The 20,749-nt window shown below is 35.9% G+C and overlaps 1 protein-coding gene and 1 long non-coding RNA gene across 2 annotated transcripts; both read left to right on the forward strand.

Moving 5' to 3' along the window:
* Positions 1 to 152: 152 nt before the first annotated feature.
* Positions 153 to 3,856, forward strand: LOC309480248 (uncharacterized protein; the record flags this gene model as incomplete). Its single annotated transcript, XM_082144660.1, has 2 exons — positions 153 to 451; positions 2,714 to 3,856. The coding sequence occupies exons 1-2, from the start codon at positions 338 to 340 to the stop codon at positions 3,854 to 3,856; spliced, it is 1,257 nt and encodes a 418-aa protein (XP_082000786.1). The 5' UTR covers positions 153 to 337.
* A 7,393-nt stretch (positions 3,857 to 11,249) lies between these two features.
* LOC309481285 lies at positions 11,250 to 14,761 on the forward strand. The gene is made up of 3 exons (XR_014199973.1): positions 11,250 to 12,070; positions 14,069 to 14,105; positions 14,235 to 14,761. It is a non-coding gene; the product is annotated as an uncharacterized lncRNA (long non-coding RNA).
* The last annotated feature ends 5,988 nt before the right edge of the window (positions 14,762 to 20,749 follow it).

The raw sequence follows: 20,749 nt of genomic DNA on the forward strand, positions 1-20,749 counted from the left end.
TTTTATATGATTTTTCAGCCATTTCGCTTAAAATCCTCTTTAAATGTATTTAATTGCTCATTGTTGCAGTTGGTCTGACACCTTCAGCCATGTTGGCATATCCTGTCATCTGCTTGCGCTTGGCCCCGATAATTGCTGCTTGCAGCTATATTTTGTAATTATTTCTCTTCTTCATTCTACTACTTTTAATTATTTTCAGACACTAGTCTAACAGATAGGCTACATATGTGTTAAATAGACGAGATGCTCACATGTGTGCTTTGATATTATCACTTAATTTGATTGTCATTGTCCAGAGTTAAACAAGTTTGTGTTAAATTAGATTGTATAAGGGAATATGAGATGTATTTTAAGTGTATGTTTTAATTGGAGGATGGCAGCTTTGTTGACTAATTTATGTTTGTTTGCTTTTTATGTGAAATGGGGAATGAATGGAGCAGTACTGACAGAGGTAAGTGAAATTTCACACAGAATATGTCCATAAATAGTATACAAGGCAGAATGAGTTGAAATGTACCTTATATATTATACAATTGTATGTATTAAAGTTTGTATAACTGGAGTATCGAGTTCTCTTTCGCAGTTGAATAAACATTAACACATAGAATTATGCCAAAATTCTTGTTTTGTCAATTGTTGTCATTAGAGCAGTCTGAAAATAGATAATGTCTTAAATAACTTGAGAGTTCTGAGAAAATGAGATGTGCATCAGATCTGCATCATGTTCAGCAGTGTCAGATCTTAAATTCAGAGCAGCCTAATAAACCAGTTGCTGTGATGCAGTCAATTTCATTAACGAAAATTATGACGAAAATGTTCATTGGCAACCTTTTTTTCCAAGATGATGATGACAGGGAGATGCCATTAAATTATAAATGTGACTATATCAACACATGCAATGGGCAATTCCACACAAAACTGTCACATCTATAACGCCAACTAAATACCATGGCATTTTGTTGGTATTATGGATGTGACAGTTTTGCGCGGAATTGCCCCAATATCGTTTACAAAAAAAGAGCGCGTCTACAGAGTTAAGCCATTGTAAGTTGTAATATGTTTATTTTGTTTATTAATGAACGATGCAGTAAGCGCTTAATTGTACTGGTGATCATCTTTAGCGTGTGCATCTCAAACAGCAATGCACATTTATAACTAAAATTGGGACTATTATATACATGCCATTATAATAAGAACATTATTGTAATAAAACGTTGCGTTAAACAAGCTGTTAGAAAAGTTCTTCAATTTCCCGTTGCTTGTTGTCTTAAGCGCTTGCGTGATCAAATAGTAATGCAAAACATTAAAAGTTATGATTGGTACTGTCATATGATTATAATTTTATACACTATTGTAATAGAAAGTTGTAAATTATTTGGGTTTAGTTGCAAACTGAACAATTTAATCAACCATTGAGTAGATTAACCTTCTAGCAAAGTGATTCAGTTTAATACTCGTTCTCTTTAGCCTCAGTGCGTGCAGCTCAAACAGCATTGATGTCATTTGAAACAGTAAGCCTGATATTTAAGAGGTTTACTATTACTGTAATATTAAAATGTATTTTTTTTTATATTGATGCGGTATAGGTTTCATTTAAAAAATATATTTTTCTACTTTCCAAAATGAATGTCAGTTACTGCAGTTTGACAAAGTTGACAAGAAATGCAATGACTTTCCGTCAACTAAAACTAGACTAAAACTACGAAAGACAAAATAACTATAGTGTGACTAAGACCAATAAGCATTTTCATCTGAAGATGAAGAGTAAAACTAAATAAAATATGGCTGCCAAAATTAAAACTGCTGTGATGTCTGTCATTAATGTTAATCATTGAACAAAGGTAACAGCAAATTGTAGGTGTAATAAAGATTAATCTGTTTACTTTATAATTTCTTTTGAATATTATAAAGTGTTTAACTATTAAATCTTTGTATATTTACTACCTGTTAGACAGGTAGAAATTATTCAGGTAAACGTCATTATAAGGGCTTCATGTGAAAATGTAATGATATATATATATATATATATATATATATATATATATATATATATATATATATATATATATATATATATATATATATATATATACATTAAAGTAATACGTTAAAAACGGTAAGCTTTTAATTATATTGAATGTACATGTATATGTTTTTTAATGAATTCCATAGAGATAGTTGCAGTAGCAGTATTAGTATCATCTTTCATAAAAAGATGCCATTAAATAAATATTTAAAAAATACTACATTGGTTTCACAGACAAGGCTTAGCCTAATCTAGTCCATTTTAACTGAAAGCAACTTGTACTGACATATTACTAACATTGTTTTGTGTTAAGATGCACAATAATAATGTTTTTTTTTTTTTTTAGGGCACATATAAAAGATTCATAAATATTCTGATTGAACTAAGGCATAATTCTGGTTTAGATTCAAGGACAAGTTTGGTATTTTACACTTAAAGCCCTGTTTTCAGATTGTTTCTGATGAAATAGAATGGTTAAGATTCGAATTTGGACATATGCTGCTGGCCCCGAGAATTTTAGGTTTCTTTCGCTTCGCTTTCGCTTAAACTAAATAATTAGTTTAACTTTTTGATTGTGAAGTTATGATGAAAGCTATATATAAAAAAATGTAGGCTAGTGTGTAAAATTCAATTTAGTAAGCACTGTGCTAAACTTGTTTCTCTGTGTGTATTTTTATGTAATTGCAGATGCCACGTGGAAAGAGTTTCCGTCGGTCCCAGGCGGCCAAGAGGAGGAATGCTGAGCGTTATACGCTCAGCTCCTTCTTGGACTTGGAAGAGGTTGTGCCTCCTCTCAAAAAAAAGGCACCCAACAGCTCTGTAACCCAGAGCGTTGACACAGAGAACGCTTCAAACTGCCGCAAGGCTGCTAATACCTCCCAAAACTGCCGCAAGGCTCCTAATGCTTTCCAAAAGTGCCACAATGTTCCAAAAATTTACCAAAAGTGCCACAATGTTCCAAATATTTGCCAAAAGTCTTTCACAAGTGTTCCCATGTTTACAAAAAGCTGGAGTGACATTACCAGTGATTTGCATGTCAATAACTCTGATTATTTTCCACAGAGAGTCTTACAGGGTTCCTTCCATCAGGGTGATTCCCGATTTGGTTTCAACAGTGGCAGACAGTGTGCAGCAAACAGCATCACAGCAGTCATGATGAGTGTGCTAAAGGATGTGCTTAGCTGGACAAGAGAGGACCTGGATGCTGTTCTGTTGCATGGAGATGAGCTGTACACATCTATGGACGTGCAGGGGAAGATCAACGATTCAGCATGGCGTGGTTATGTTGCTGTTCCAGAATTGCCAACCGTGCACACACTCTTCAACACAACATTCTCAATAAAGATCTCAGAATCTCTAAGTGGTGTTTTTGGTGTTGATCAGTATGATGAAGCATTGAGAGATGTGACCATGTCTATTGAAAATGCACTTCAGAGGGCCCTGTTTCAGTCTGATGCATGTCTGTTAAACCTTCATGGCTACATTTCTGCTGTTATAAAGGCGGGGTCAAAGTTTGCTGTAGTCGATTCACATGCACGTGATGGTAAAGGTATGGTATCTAGTACAGGCACAAGCGTAGTAGTTTATTGTGACGACATTTACGCGTTGTTTAATTATGTTGTTAACCTTGCCACATCACTGGAGGGTCATGGAAAATCATTCGAAGTAACGGGTGTAACCGCAACAGTAATCGGTAAGGCCTCACCTGCTGGCACAAGTTCAATTCAGTCTGGTCAACAATGCAGCGTCACTCAAGTTTCACCTACGAGCGCAGCAGAGCAGAGTAAGTGTGTCGGTGACGGTGGTAAACAAACAAACCAGCAACTCTGAGCAAACTGGTTGAAACGCGTCAAGATTCACGTAAGGAAAATAAACGTGTGCAGAACAAGTCCAAACATAAGTTGTTAAAGACCCACTCCGATGAAAATCATGTTTTTCTAGGTGTTAACATGTTCGTGTGGTATTTTTCTGATGTTAGAGGACATATCTTGAGAAAAATCAATTCAAAGTTGTATTTCTGAGTATTTCTGCATTCAAATGGCTGTGAATCAGTAGCAGACGCTAAAATGCCGGCTAAAATAGACTGGAGTTGTGACGTAGTAACTCCACTGGGCGGGGCCCGCCCGGTCAGGTTCAGGAGTAGAGAGAAGACGATGGCGGATCAATACCTATGTGCGGTAGCGAGTTGCAATGCTAAGAGGAGAGATATTGGTATTAGCTTTCATGCTTTACCAAAACATGTTGCTGTGAGAGATGAATGGATTACGTTCCAGGGTTCCAGACTGCGACCATTTTTTGAGAATGTGCGAGTTAAAATTTTATGTGGTTGCATTTGTGCGAGTGCATGGTCATGTACTACTCAGTTAAATTCACGCATGAATTTTCCTGCATTGAACTTGTTTTAGCGCCCGCCAAAGTGAATTTTTGTCCCGCCAAAGTCTTATTTGATCGGTGAGTAATGTAGATGAACTGCTGCGCTTGTTTAAATGAAAGAACGAGCAGAGAGAGAGACCCGAACGCGCGCGCGCGCGCACTCTCTGTCTTCGGAGCCTGGTGAAAATGTAAACAAGACCTCACCGTCTCCAAACTAAGCGCTGTCTTGCTCTCTCTCCCTCGCACATATTAATCAAAATAAATCGACACGGCGGTAAAAGGTCGGAAGACCAAAGTTTCATGTGGAGCATTCTGAGATTTTTTTTTTTTTTTTTTTTCTGAATTGCCGCTGGGTGTGAATTGTGCTAAATAAGTTGCCTTATCTTCTCTGAAAAGCATTCCGGACATTCAGCTGACATAAAACAACACTTTAATTAAACGAAAAAAACTATCCAGTGATGAAATGTTTTCTGTGTTGACAGAAAGAAAGAAAGACAGAAAGAGGCTGTTGCTGCCGCCTATGTATCTCGCTTCAGCCAACGGCTCCGCCCACAACGCAGAGGCGAATTGCTAATGAGCTACTGCCGCTCTGCTGAAGCGAAGTCCCAGAAAACGGCACAGGTTTTGTGATTTTGGCTAAAAACGGCATAATCATCATTTAAAGACCACTGAGAATGTTTAAAAATAGCTCAAAATATGATCGGAGTGGGACTTTAATGGATGATGATGTCAGTGTTGGACTTCAGTTAAATCCAGAGTTCAGTTCTAAACCTTTAACTGCTGATACAAGTTCGAATAAATCTGGTCAGCAATGTAGTGTCACACAAGTTTCACCTACGAGCGCAGCACAGCAGAGTAAGTCTGTCAGAGGTTGTGGTAAACAAACACGTGTAGGCAAACAGGCTGAAACGCATGATTCAAGTAAGAAAAATAAAGGTGTGCAGAGTAAGTCGAACCAAAAGTTAATGGATGATGATGTTAGTGTTGGACTTAAGTTAAATACAGAGTTCAGTTCTCAAACTTTAACTGCTGATACAAGTTCAAATAAGTCTGGTCAACAATGCTGCGTCACACAAGTTTCAACTACGAGAACAGCAGAGCAGAGTAAGTCTGTCAGAGGTTGTGGTAAACAAACACGTGTAGGCAAACCGGTTGAGCCGTGTCTGGATTCAAGTAAGAAAAATAGACGTGCGCAAACCAAGTCAAAAGTTTCACATGTGAGCATGTTGCATGATAATTTATTAATGGATGATGATATCATTATTGGCCCTACAGTAAACACTGAGTTCAGTTTCAAACATGTAACATTTGCAGACCAGAATGCTATGTGTGCACGCTTACAGCTGGTTAATGAAAGTGTTATTGTTCAAGGCACAAATGTGTGTTCTTTAGGAGTACCGTGCAAAACTAAGAGCATTAAAGCAGATGGTAATTGCTTGTTTAGATCCATGGCACATGCAGTATGCGGCAATCAAGAGAAACACCTGAAAATCAGACGTGCAGTTGTGAAACATCTTGAAGCTAACAGTTCTAAATTTGTGAGATATTTAAGTGAAGAGCACACATCAGTGAAAGATTATTTGACACAGTCTAAAATGTATTTTTCCGGAACGTGGGGAAGTCATGTGGAATTATTTGGTCTAGCTGACTTTTTCCAAATAAATGTAATGACCTTTAATGATGACAGATGGAATGCACACGCCCCTACCGAACAGCCATTTACAGATAATGCAATCTATTTGAAGCATTGCAATGGAAATCACTATGAAGTTGTTACATGTGTTAAACATATAAATCAAGATCTTTGTGCACAGGCTTGTAACATTGAAGTGGATGATCAGAACATTAATCGCTATTTGCGAAAAAGGAAATTGAATGACACAACTGAGAACTCTAAATGCAAAAGAGAACGTGTGCTATACCACAGCAACACCGAATTCAGGCAGAAAAAAATAGAGAGCTTAAAATCAAAATACTGTGAAGACGGCGAATACAGACAGAAAAAACTTGAAAATCTTCGAAATAAATATAAAAACAATATTAATGTAGAGCAGTCAAAACGTGAAAATTCAAAGATGAAGTATTCCACAAATGCTCGTTTTCAAAAACTTGTTCGGCACTATTCTCAGACCAAGTATAAAAGAAACAAAGCCTTTAGAGCAAGTGTTTGTGAATATTCAAAGAATAAATATCGCAAAAACTCTGCATTTAAAGCAAATGTATGTGAATATTCAAAGAAAAAATATCGCAGAAACCTCTCATTTAAAGCAAGCGTATGTGAATATTCAAAGATTAAATATCGCAGAAACCTCTCATTTAAAGCAAGCGTATGTGAATATTCAAAGATTAAATATCGCAGAAACCTCTCATTTAAAGCAAGCGTATGTGAATATTCAAAGATTAAATATCACACAAACCCCACCTTTAAAGCAAGTGTATGTGAATACAATAAAAAGAAATACCACGATAATGAAAACTTTCGTATGAGTAAAATACAAAAAAGATCTGAAATTTCTGCAAAACAGAGGGAGAGACAGAAAGACATTGATTTCACTATTAATCAGTTTCATCAAGAAGTCAGTACAGGTCCAGAATTTGTTTGCTGTGTTTGCCATCGTTTATTGTTCAGAAAACAGGTTGTTGAATGTCGAAGAGATTGCTATAAAACCAGAGGTCAACAAATTAATGATTTGGCTGAAAGATGCATCACACTAAAGTATTTACATGAATGCAATACTCAATGTGAGAATAGATGCAATTTATCAGGTAATCCGGCTTGTAAATTGTGGATTTGCTATACATGTCATCGTAAAATCCTTGGTGGGAAACTGCCTGAAGAGAGTGTTGCCAACAACATGCATTTGGTGGACGTTCCAAAAGAACTAAAAGGTCTGAACTCTTTGGAAGAACATCTTATAGCACGCAATATTCCTTTTATGAAGTTGCTTTGTCTTCCCCGTGGAAAACAGAATGGCTGCCATGGACCTGTAGTGTGTCTTCCTGTTAATACCACAGATGTCTCAAATATTCTCCCACGTAATGAATGTGATGACCACATGATAAGAATAAAACTGAAACGGAAATTAACATATAAAGGCCATTATGAATATAAATATGTTAACACTGATCGTGTCAGACATGCATTGTCTTATTTGATGAGACATAATAAATGGTATAATGATGTGGAGTTTAATGAGCAGTGGGTAAACTCTTTGGATGCAACTGATGAACCAGACAAGAATGCTGATGATTTTGAAATGGAGGAACAAGATGTAACTGATAAAAATGATGATCATAATGGAGCTGGAGATGACCCAGAGGAAGATATAACATATGTTAAAGAACAAAGTGGTCTTCTGTCAGACACATCACTACAACCTGTTGATCTGGGTTCAGAAATAATTGATCAACATTTTCAGGATGTACTAAACGTTGCTCCAGGTGAAGGTAACAGTCCTGTTAGGCTGCTAACTGATAAAGACAATGAGGCAAAGTGTTTCCCTGTTCTCTATCCTACTGGTGCTCCAACATTTCATGACAAAAGACAGGAAAAAATCACATTGTCACGATACCTAAATGCAAGAATACTAAATGCAGATGGACGTTTTGCACATAGCACAGACTTTATTTTTTATGCACAGTATATATCAGAAGTTGATCAAATTGTGTCTAATGTATCAATTGCACTGAGGAAAGGTTGTGAAAAAAATTGTTTAAAAGTCACACAAGATATGCTAACAAACTCTGATTCCTTGCAAAGAATACTACATTATGATGAAGGATATAAGTTCTTAAGACCAGTAAGAGGAACTCCTCCATATTGGATGTCTACGCAAAAAGATATGTTTGCCCTGATAAGACAACTAGGCATACCAACATTCTTTGCATCGTTTAGTTCTGCTGATCTGAGATGGCCTGAAATGATGAACACTATTATTAAGCAAGAGGGGAAACAAATAAATGTTGATGAGCTTGACTGGTCTGAAAAGTGTGGACTCATAAGACGAAATCCTGTCACTGCAGCAAGAATGTTTGATCACAGATGGCATTGTTTTCTAAAAAATGTCATAATGTCACCAGCAAAACCTATTGGCCAGATACAAGACTACTTTTATCGTGTTGAATTTCAACAGCGTGGTTCTCCTCATGTCCACTGTCTGTTTTGGGTGGAAGATGCTCCGAAGCTCAATGATAATGATGCAGACAATGATCCTCTGGTTGCTGAGTTCATTGACACTTACATTACATGCGAGACACCACCAGAAGATGATACTGTACTTTACGAAACAGTGAACAGTGTTCAGAAGCACAGTACAAGACATTCAAAAACATGTCGGAAGAAAAATACAGTTTGTAGATTTAATTTCCCACGACCACCATCCAGTCGTACGTTTATTACAAGACCAAGTAATGCAGATGAGTTGAAAGGTAAAGATGGAGATGACACAGCAAGTGCAATTATAAAGAAAGTCAAAACTGCTTTAAATTCTGATGTCAATTTTGATTCAGTTGACGCCTTTTTTTCATCTATTGGGATTAATCAAACTATGTTTGAAAAAGCATACAACAGGTGTACCAAAAAGAAAAGTATTGTCTTGAAAAGAAATCCAAAAGATGTTTGGGTAAACCAGTATAACAGAGATTTACTGCATGCTTGGCAAGGGAATATGGATATTCAGTATGTCACAGATGCTTTTTCTGTAGTGGTCTATATAATCAGTTACATCACAAAAGCAGAACAAGAGATGGGTCTGTTACTTCAGCGTACTCAGAGCGAAGCTATGAACGGAAATCTTGATGCTAAAGCATCATTAAAACAGTTGGGAAGTGTCTATCTGCACAACAGAGAAATCTCAGCTCAAGAGGCTGTGTACAGACTGACAGGCATGCATTTGAAGGAATGTTCTCGTAAAGTACAATTTATTCCGGTAGGACAAAATCCTGTAAAGATGAGTTTGCCTTTGAATATGATCCGAAACAAAGTGGAAAATGACCAGTCTGATGATGAAAGCAGTTTTTGGATGACAAGTCTCATTGACAGGTACAAAAACAGACCAGAGAAAGAACAAGTAGAAAATCTATGTCTTGCCAGTTTTTGTTCTGAGTACAGAGTTCTGACAAAATCAGAGGTTTCCTCACATAACAAAAAAAATGAAAATGAAATAATTCAACTCAATAATAACAATGGCCATGTCAAACGAAGGACACGAACTGAACCTGCAGTAGTGAGGTACCCAAGGTTTTCACCCACTAAAGATCCAGAAAAATATTATCATTCATTGCTGCAGCTTTTCTTACCATATTACGATGACTGTGATCTGAAGCCGAGCACCTATACCACATATGAGGAGTTTTACAACACTGGTGTCATAAAAAGTGGTTGTGAAGTGAAACAAGTGAAATCCATTGTTGATGGCAACAGAGAATTGTTTGAAAAGGAAAGTGACAAAATAGACAGAGCTAAACAGCTTTTAGAGCAAGATGTGGATTTAGAAGAAGCTTGGGCCCAGATATGTCCTGAAACAGAAAAACAGCGTGATGAATGCATAGAACTGATGAAGGATAAACTATTGCCTGATGAAGATGACACTCAAGAACTTATTCCAGATCTGACAGGAAATCCTCAAACTGTGTGTACCATTGAGACAAACCACACTACAATGCCAAGAGATGATGCACTGCATTTACTGAGGTCACTAAATGAGGAACAATCTGCTGTGTTCTACAAAGTGCGAAAGTGGTGTCTACAGAAAATACTTGGACAAAACCCTGAACCGTTTCAATTATTTCTTACTGGTGGAGCAGGCACAGGAAAAAGTCATCTAATCAAGGCAATACAGTATGAGTCTTCCAGACTTTTATCCCAGCTGTCTGAGAATCCTGATGACATTACTGTACTGTTGACCGCATCTACAGGAGTCGCCTCATTTAACATCGGAGCTTCCACATTACATAATAAATTTCTAATTGGTGCAAACGTCAGACTACCATATCAGCCTCTTAGTGATGACAAAATAAATACTTTACGGACAAAATTGGGTAATTTGCAAATTTTGATTATTGATGAAGTGTCTATGGTTGACCATCGTCTTTTGTCATATATTCACGGAAGGTTGCGACAAATAAAACAAACTGGTGACTACTCTCTCTTTGGAAAAGTGAGCATTCTTGCAGTGGGAGATTATTTTCAGCTTCCGCCTGTTAAAGGCACTGCTCTCTATGCTGATGCAAAAGGAGTAAAGCTATGGGAGAATAACTTTGAAATTGCTGAACTAACTAAAGTTGTTCGACAACAAGATCCAAGTTTTGCTGAAATGTTAAATCGACTCAGAATACGAAAGAAAAATGAACCTCTTGCCACTACTGATATTGCTATGTTGAAAAACTGTGAAACAGGGGAGAATTGTAATGATCTTCACATATTCGCTAAAAATGCCGAAGTTGATAAATACAACATTGAAAGACTTCATGAATGTTGTCCAGAGGCAATCAGTATACATGCTCAAGATTATGTGAAAAATTCCAAAACTGGACGAATGGAACGTAAAGTTGGATTTCATAGGAACATTTTCAACTCATGTTTGTCTGCATGCGTTTCCCTGGGTATTGGAGCAAAGGTCATGTTAAAAAAAAATATTGATGTTGCAGATGGTCTCGTCAATGGAGCTTTTGGTACAGTGGTCCACATCAGTGAAAGTCAAAGCAATGATGATGATTTCCCATCAGCCATTCATGTGGAGTTTGATAATCCAACTGTCGGTAAAATTCAGAGATCTAAAACACGCCAGAGATTTTCCCCAAATTCAACAGTAATTGAAGTACAAGAAGACCAAGTCACAAATGATGGTGGTATAAGGCGTCAGTTTCCTCTCAGATTAGCATGGGCATGTACAGTTCACAAAGTGCAAGGACTCACAGTAGATAAAGCTGTTGTATCACTGAAGAAAATCTTTACAGCAGGGCAAGCATATGTTGCATTGAGCCGTGTAAGATCTCTCAGTGGTTTAATAATTGAGGACTTTAAAGAGTCAGCTATATTTTGTAATGACAAAATTGAGTTGGCCTTGAAAGATATGCCAAAATTCCCTTTGGAAGAGTACAGTTACACTAAATCACTTGGTACATTCAGAATAGCGCTGCTTAATGTACAAAGTCTGAAAGCTCACTTTCAAGATGTTTTTGCACATAAAGCTCTAATGAATGCTGATTGTATTTGTTTGACAGAAACGTGGCTAAATGCTGAGGACAAAGGAGAAGAACCACAAATACCAGAATTTGTGTTCAAGCACAACCCAAGAGCTAAGTGTTATGATAACAGTACTGCTGTTTTTACTGATCTAAAACATCAGAGAGGCGGTGGAGTTGGAATATATTGTTCTGACAAAATTGAGTGTAACGTCTTTACTCCTGAGAACTGGAACTTAGAATGGTTATACTTTACAGTTCCACATGTCAATTTGACTGCTGCGCTCTTATACAGGCCCAATTCATATAAAACTGACATGTTTCGACAGCAGCTATTACAGGTTATTAAAGAGATGGAAAAGCATCCAGGACAGAAAGTAATCATGGGAGACTTTAATGAAGACATCTTTACTTCATCTACAGTTGTGAAATTAATGGAAAGTAATGGTTACAGTCAACAGGTACACAATCCAACAACAGAAAAAGGTACATTAATAGATCACATTTATACTAAAGATATGGAAGGTATAAGTGTTGACGTTGTGCAAACGTACTATAGTTTTCACCAGGCAATACTCATTTCACTGCTGTGATAAAGATTTGTGCTAAAGATTCCGCCTGCCATTGGGGGAGGGGGTGGGTAGGGAGGAAAGACACAAGAGAAGGCGGCTCCCTAGGGGTGGGAAGGTACTGGAGACCGGGTTGGCTGGCACAGGGGGTTGATTGGCACAAGGTTCATTTTTAAATGTTTTTAAGTTTTCATCAAAATACTGAATGTCTTTTTAATTATGGTTAAATTAAACTTTGTTCCTTTTTTTTTAACTTAAACCTTTTTACTGTGTCCCTCCAATATAAATTTCTCATTTCTCAGGCTCCCTCTCCTAAACAGAAACTCTGATTCACCCTTACCATGGTCACCATGGTGTGTAAATTACCACTAAATGTTTATAGAGCAAATATTTGAATAAACCATTGCCACTGTCCACAAGATGATCAGCCCAAGTTTATCTAGATGGTCCCACTTTATATTAAGTGGCGTTAAGTACTATGTACTTACATGAAAACTGCTATTGAGGTGTGATACGGGTAAGGTTAGGGACAGGTGTGGTGGATTGGGTAGGTATAAGGTGTAAGGGAAGGGTCAACTGTGTAATTACAAATGTAATTACATAAATTAATTACAGCTGTAATTACATGCAGGAATTTTAAAAATGTAAGTACAATGTAAAAACATGTAGTTACACAATAAGTACATTGTATCAAATTATTAATTTCAATGTAAGTACATGTAAGTACATAGTACTTAACGCCACTTAATATAAAGTGGGACCGTTGTTTAAAACTGTGCCAATCAACCCCATAATACATAGCTAGTGGATTTTGATTTGGGCATGTTGCAGGAATTGGGACATAACACTAATTGGGACTATGCTGTAGTAATAGCAAATAAGGTTTAATTATAGACATAGATATGGACTTCTGAAATTGCTCAGCAACTGTCTAAAAATGCCAAATATTTTGTTGTAAAATCAGTACAATCGGTAATTTGTATATTTAATATGTATATATTGTACATTTTTTTATAATATTTATAATGTATATTGTTTTTTGTTTGTTTTTGTTTGTTTTTGTTTTTCGGCAAGGTTATTTAAAAGTTTTATTCAAAATTGTGTCAGCCAACCCGGTCTCCTCTTTTTTTTTTTTTCTCACTAAATGTTTATTAAATGTATTAAGCTTGAATCAGCAAGTTTTGGGTATTATGCAAAACCACACCCATTAGTGTTATGACTTTATAGCATGGTTGTAGATGGAGATTTTGACTATGGGGCCAGACCATCATATTAGGTATTCAGGTTTGTAGAATTCAAAGTACATATTTACTTTAGTAGTACTAAATTTTCAAATAACAGCCTTTTTTGCATCAATTCTGAACAGAGATTCAGAATGGCTTTCTCACAAGCTATGTCCATGCTGTAAAGTTGCACTTTGTGATTATTTTTTTCAGTTTGTAAGTAGAACCACTTCTTGCAGTAGTTATTTTTTAGTTTCTAAAATGTTGTAAAATAAATGCGCATGTCAGATAAATTGACATCAAATTCAAATATTTTCCTGAACTAGCTAAAGTGTTTTTGTTCAATATTGTCATTACACAGCAAATTTTTTGCTGAGAACTTTGAAGCTGTGTTGTTCTACTTACAACACTGTTTTCCTTCCCTGTTATGTAATACCATAAAACATTTTGTGTACAGCTAATTTTATTTATTAATTTAAGTAAATGATGGTTAAAAAAATGTAAGATGCCAAAAACTGTAGTGCTACTTTCACATTTTGTAGCAGAAACCTTTCTCAAGCCACAATGTGGAGTTTAATGACAATTTAATTTCTCAATTTCCATTCAAAAATTGTACCATTTCATCCTCCATCTAAATTAAACAAGTGACCTACTCCTGTTAAAAAAAGAACATTTCATCTCTTACCATCTAGTAATCAGAACAAAGAATCATCTTCACAGAGACCTGATGTGAGTATAATTATTAAATGCTGTTTTGAATGTGCTTTTCATAACCATATTATTCATCAATGGTCTTAATATTGCATAACACTTTATGAAACAACAAAATTTTGTTTTATTGTTTTGTAGGACTATGAGGATACCATCACTACCATCGTCTTCTGGTTTAAAACAACTGACTATCTGTTCATCTATTGGAGAAAAAAAAAACCCTACTTCATTTGATGCACAGCAGACAACAAAAAGACTGCACTTCGCTAAAACTATGCTCCTAAATACAGACTTTATGTGAGTATTTTTTTTTTGCATATTCCGAATTTTTTAAAATTACAACATAATTGAAAAATATTTTTGTTGTTATGTTTGTAGGAATACTCTGAGGACATTTCACGATTATACAGGATGATACGCAGATGTGGCATAGTCATGACAACACTTCCATTTGCAGCAGAAACTGTTCACAACAGGACAGTATTACCAGAAAGAACTAATTTTCATTACACTTTGTATTACAATGTGAATACAACATGTGTTTAATGTATTATTTAAAGCAAATGTATTTGGAAGTATACTTGTAACTGCAACGTAAACAAAATTATATTGCACTTACAAGTGTATATACTATTTCTTCTAAATTACAAATGTACCTACCATGTAGTGACAACTCCCATACGTGTGGTTTGGCATAATAGCCAAGGCTCAAAAGTAGGACTTAAAACTTGCTGGTTCAAGCTTAAGTCAGGTCAAGAAAGGCACTAGACTTCTACATTATATATGTCTTATTCTGTTTCTGTTTTAGGACTTTTATATTAATGTTAATTATGTTAAAATTTTCCTGTTTACATACTGTTTTCTGAATGACCTATGTTTGCTGTGTTCTTATTTGTTTCCTTGGTTAAACATTATGCTTAGTTGTGTCTATTTTTTTCTTTCATTATTATCTTTATTCAGACTCCTCTGTTTTTCAGTTCATTGCTAGTGATTATTTTAGTTTTCTAAGCTGTTTGGTTTTGATTTCTGTTGCCTTGGGTCCACCTTTGCTGCTCAATCCATTGGCTCTACTATATGGCCTTTCGTCCCTCTGGTTCAACGGGTCCCTCATCATTCAGACTTCGCTCTGGTCTGAGATCCCCTTGGTTCCACAACAGACTTCCAGGCCTACCGTTATGTCTGCACCATCCTATAATTTAGCTTCACCAGGGACCTTCATCCCTCCAGCTGCACCATCATCCTCATTCCCACCGGCTTCACCTTGTCCCGCACATCTTCCGTTTCCACTTGGACGTCTGGTCCACTGGTATCACACTGGTTCTCCAACCCTCTGACTCCATCAAGGTAACCCACTCTGTCATTCTTACTGAAAAACATCTTTAAAACGACTTGATCTGAGCACATTTAGTATTGATAATTGCTGTTTTGCATATATTAGAAATTTGCATACTATTTGTTTAACATTGTATAAAAAAATGTTTTATTGTGTTCTAGGACTATGAAGACTGTCACCTTCTAGTTAAAACAGCAGACTCTGCCTTCACCCTCCAATCATCTGGCTCCTGTAGTCCATCTGTTCAGCTTCACCATGTTTGTCACTCCCACCAGCTCTACGTCAATATGCAGATCTTCTACGTCCACCTTGGCCCTCCAGTAAAGTGGTATCACCTTGGTTCTCCAGCCTTCCTGACTTCACCTTGGTCTTCCATCTGATCTACACAGGTCTGCACCACCTCCACCATGAGCCTCTATTCCTGCACAAAAGCATATTCCTCCATCAAAGCATCCCACTATGCCATTTCTGCCATGGCAAGCATTAGTCTTTCCACCACTGCACACCCATGTGCTCTTCTTCCACTAGTTTTCCTCGATCTTCTCCACCTTAGTCTCTTCTCCCCACCAGCATACTGCTGTTGTGATGTTGTATTTAGGCATGAAGAGCTGCCTTTTGGAAGTGCATGTATTGTTATGTTCTGTTTCTGTTCTAGGACTCGGATTTTGATTTAAAAAATAAATATCAATAGTTTCTGAGTTCATATTTATGTTTAAACTTATGTTATGTTTTTCAGAGGTGCCTATGTTTCTAGTATGTTCTAATTTTTTTTCATTGGTTGCCGATTATGCACACCTGTGTTTGGTGAATTCGTTGTTATTTCTATGCATTTTTACTCAATTGGATTCATAATACAAATGTATGGATTTTCAGTATTAAATTGATTTACTTATTGATACTTATTGTCAATACATAAGAATTATGTCATTATTTTTATTATAATTTATGAAAAGGTTGGTTTTGCCTGTGAACTTTTTTGGGATCTTGAATGTTTCGTTCGCATCCTTGAAACCAGTGACTATCTGTATAGTGTGTCTTTGTGTGTGCCTGTGTGCTTCAATGAAAGCTCACATTAATTTATAACATCAATTAAAGTGAGGGTATACATTAAACTGTTTAAAGCATGCATTGCTATTTGCATCAAACTATTATCTTATGCAAATAGAATCTATACTATTATTTGCCATTTATTTATATCTACTAAACCTTATAACATTAAAAACAAATATGCATTTCTAATGGGCAAAATGCCATAATATGATATCCAATCAATTTTGCAGAGTAAAAACAGAGTTTGTGTTGTTGAATCATTTATTTTTTACTTATTATCCTGTCGCCCCCTCTAGTGGACAGTATTGAGTATTACGGCCTTCATTGCACAGATAACGCAAGTCAATGGATTTTTTGGGAAAGTCAGTCTGAACAGTTAGAAAAGATATAAGCGAGTCAGACCAGTCTGAAGGTCTGAGCTGAGTTTGGTGAAGCATAAAGCATACGTTCTTAAGCCAACATAATAAATAAAACTCGAGAGAAACATCGACCAATTCAGTATGTAGGCCTAATAAAATTGTATTCGTTTTATAATAAAACGACATTTTAAAGGTATGCCGTGCTATTCAACCAACATGATTAATTTTGTCAATATTAATGTACATTCACTGATTCTAGCTTCTCTCTTTTCTGTCTCTTTATTTTCATGTGAACTGAGTAGGCTACACATGCTTACATTCATAAATATAAACTTTATTTCTATTCAGTTATCTAAATTATTTATAGCCTACATGTCACACACGCCAAACTTTTGATGTAAATAAAAGACGAGAGTGGTAAATGTTACGGACATTATCATGGTACAGTTCAGCCTATTATTGATTTTTATTTCCACTTCCCTTTTATCCAAAGAGACGGAGCTATTTGCACTGTATTTTTCAATGGAAAACACATCACGCTAAAATAATCTGTGGTTCACATTATTGGGGTCGCTTGCAAGCCACAGCAGCATGAATTACGTGACCAGCAAAATATTTCTGTTTCAAATATAGTGCGTAGTTAACAGTGAGTGGTGGTTTCAGACATTATTTTATAAAAGTGCATTTGTCAGTGCCACGCTCGAACTGACTCTTATTCTGCCCATAGGATTCTGCCTGACAGAAAGAAAAGCTTGTCGCTTACTGAAGGCGGAACGTTTTGACCAAATTAGATGGAAGGGTCGTTTCAGCACCGCCCATGTGTGCAAATGAAATATCGGACCCATAAACTGATTTGTAAACCTTCACTGTCATAACTTTCACCTTCTTTTTGATAATATTCTAATTGTAACGTAGACGTAACAGTCTTTATATAAACAAACAATAGGCTAGTAAACCTCAGGGATGTATGGGTCATGGCAACTTCCTCAAAAAATATTTATCCTGTATAAAATACAAATGTAAGTAGTGTTTTTCTGTTGATAGAACATGTCTTGGTGCCATAAGTAATATAATGAAGGTTCAAAGCACTAAAGGTGAATTATATCCTATATCCCTACAAAGGCTGTGATATTAACGTTGGCCACTAGAGTGAGCCCCAGTATAAGGAAATTTTTAAGCCCAATATTATTTTAAATCAGTTAACATCCATTTAAATGGAAAAAAAAAATGTATTGATCTTTGAGAATTTTGTTTTACATAGAATCTGTCAAATGCTGAAAATGTTAAAACTTTATAAATAAAATAAAACACATATTTTCAATATTCATATTTTTCAAGTTGACACAATTAAATATATTGCTGTCCATTTAAAATTAATATAACATTTTATTCTTCTTTTCAAGATAATATACATTTTCTATAAAATACTTATTTTCTTTTGGCTAAATATATAAATTTATGGGGGCAAAAATGCCCCAGTAATGACTTACTGATTTTTATATTAATAACATAAGATACAGTTAAGCATTATCACGTGAACAAGAATGGTGGTTTTATTGAATATAAGCTATTTGACTGAATGATTAAATGACTCGCTCATTAAAAAATTCTACTACCTACTGGAAGTTTTTATGAAAGGAGAGTATAGTAGGCCTATAATATATATTTTTTACACCTTTATTTGGCATTGATGCATACTGAAAAAAAAAAAAAAAAATTCATCAATGGGCTCCACTTGAAGAGCAAGTCTGCAAGGTAGGCACTACAGTAAGCACTATAGTTTATGTTTGTTCATTCTATTGTCATGCAGGGTCACTTTTTTGCATAATAGACAATATATGCTACACAGTATGACTGTTTCATTCAGATTTTATTTTCCCTGTCTAATAGGTGCTGAAATGTAATTGACATATAGCAACCATGTTTCTCAAAGTACATGCAATTTGATGGCAATGCAGACAAAGACACTTCATGCCAATTTTGAAATCAATCAGACCAACAATTCTAAAGTTACATCCAAATTCACAGCAGTGGCAAAATTAAGAGTTAAACAAACATTGTAAGTAGAATCAGACCAACTGCAACAAAGTCATAAGATGATTTTAGGCAAAATGGTAGAAAATGGTATATGGCTTGGAGCTTAATCAGCAAAAGAACACCTGCCATTCGCAGAACACCTGCCTCTCTTCCACCTCTAACTATCAAGAGCTCTGTTGTGAAGAAGGTGGAGTCAATTAAATTTTTAGGCACTGTTGAACAACTTGAAATGGGAGGAAAACAGCTCCTCCATTCTTAAGAGAGCTCATAGTGGAATGTTTTTCCTGAGACAGTTAACTAAACTGAACGTTTCCAGCTCTGTTCAGTCTACACTGCAAAAAATGCTTTTCTTACTTAGTATTTTTGTGTTGTTTCCAGTCCAAAAATCAAAAAATTCTTAAATCAAGAAGCATTTACTAGAGAAGTAAAACTACATAAGAAATTATAGTTTGTTTTCAGATAAACAGAAAGTATATTAAGTTATTTTTGCTTAAAACAAGCTAAATTATCTGCCAGTGCAGTAAGAAAAATAATCTTGTTTTAAGATTATGTTTTTATTAAGTTTTTTTGAATTAAGTTTTTTTTTCTTACTGCACTGGCAGATAATTTAGCTTGTTTTAAGCAAAAATTACTTAAGTTACTTACTGTTTATCTGAAAACAAAAAATAATTTCTTATGTAGTTTTACTTCTCTAGTAAATGCTTCTTGATTTAAGAATTTTTAGATTTTTGGACTGGAAACAACACAAAAATACTAAGTAAGAACAGCATTTTTTGCAGTGTAGATTTTACAGAGCCACTGTGGAAAGCCTTCTTTCAGCATCTATCACTGTTTCGTTTGCATCGGCATCAGCCCAGGCGAAGGTCAGACTACAGCGCATTGTGCGCACAGCAGAGAGGCTGACTGGACAGAGGCAGCTGTCACTTAATAACCTGTATGAGGCCAGAGTCAGGAAGAGGGCAGCTAAAAGTGCTGCTGATCAGTCCCATCCAGCAAGTGACATTTTTAGGCTGCTTCCCTCAGGAAGAAGGTACGGGGCGGTGAGCACAAGGACCTCACACCATCTTAATAGTTTTTTCCAAGAGCCATTTCCCTTATGAATAGCTGATCCAGCACTATTTTTGGACTATTTTATTATTTGATTTGATTGTTTTAGGCATGCTTTTTGCAGCTATACGCATATACGTTTGTGTGTTGAGTTTGTGTGTTACTGATGGCCATATCAAATTCTTGTGTATCTGCTGATGTATTTGGCGAATAAAGTGATTCTTATCTTATCTTATCCTATATCACTTTTGACCAATAGGTGGTGCAGTTACAAAACTGATGTGATATGGTCAGAGTGAAATGACAATGACACATACAAAGTTTGGTGTCAATATGTTAAGGCATTACAGAGATAAAGCCTGAATAGTCCTTTTAGCATCATGCCTCAACTTTGCTGCTGTGCTATACGAAAACGGTTTCGTTTATCAACATGAAATTCATAACTTTTAGTTGGCACAGTCTGGAGATGATATGATTCAATTTTGGTGAAAATCGGACAAACGGTCTAGGAGGAGTTAGAAAAAGTAGGTTTTGAATGAAAATCAAGATGGCGGACAGGAAGTTCGGCCAAATAAGGAAAACTTTGTATCTATGTTCTCGGCTTGACCCAAGGAATCGATTTAGACCAGTGGCATTTAAATAGACAGATGTATTCAAAAGTTATTAGCCTTTTTGGAAATTTTGTTATAACTTTTGACCACTAGGTGGCGCTGTCTCTAAATATTTTGGGTACCTTCAGGGGATGGTGCTGATGGCACATTCTGAGTTTTGTAATATTACACTAATGCATTTGTTTAGTATAGCATTTTATTTCACAAAACTGTATTGAAGTCAAT

This window comes from Leuciscus leuciscus (assembly GCF_965113295.1).
Source record: "Leuciscus leuciscus genome assembly, chromosome: 18".
Taxonomy (NCBI): domain Eukaryota; kingdom Metazoa; phylum Chordata; class Actinopteri; order Cypriniformes; family Leuciscidae; genus Leuciscus; species Leuciscus leuciscus.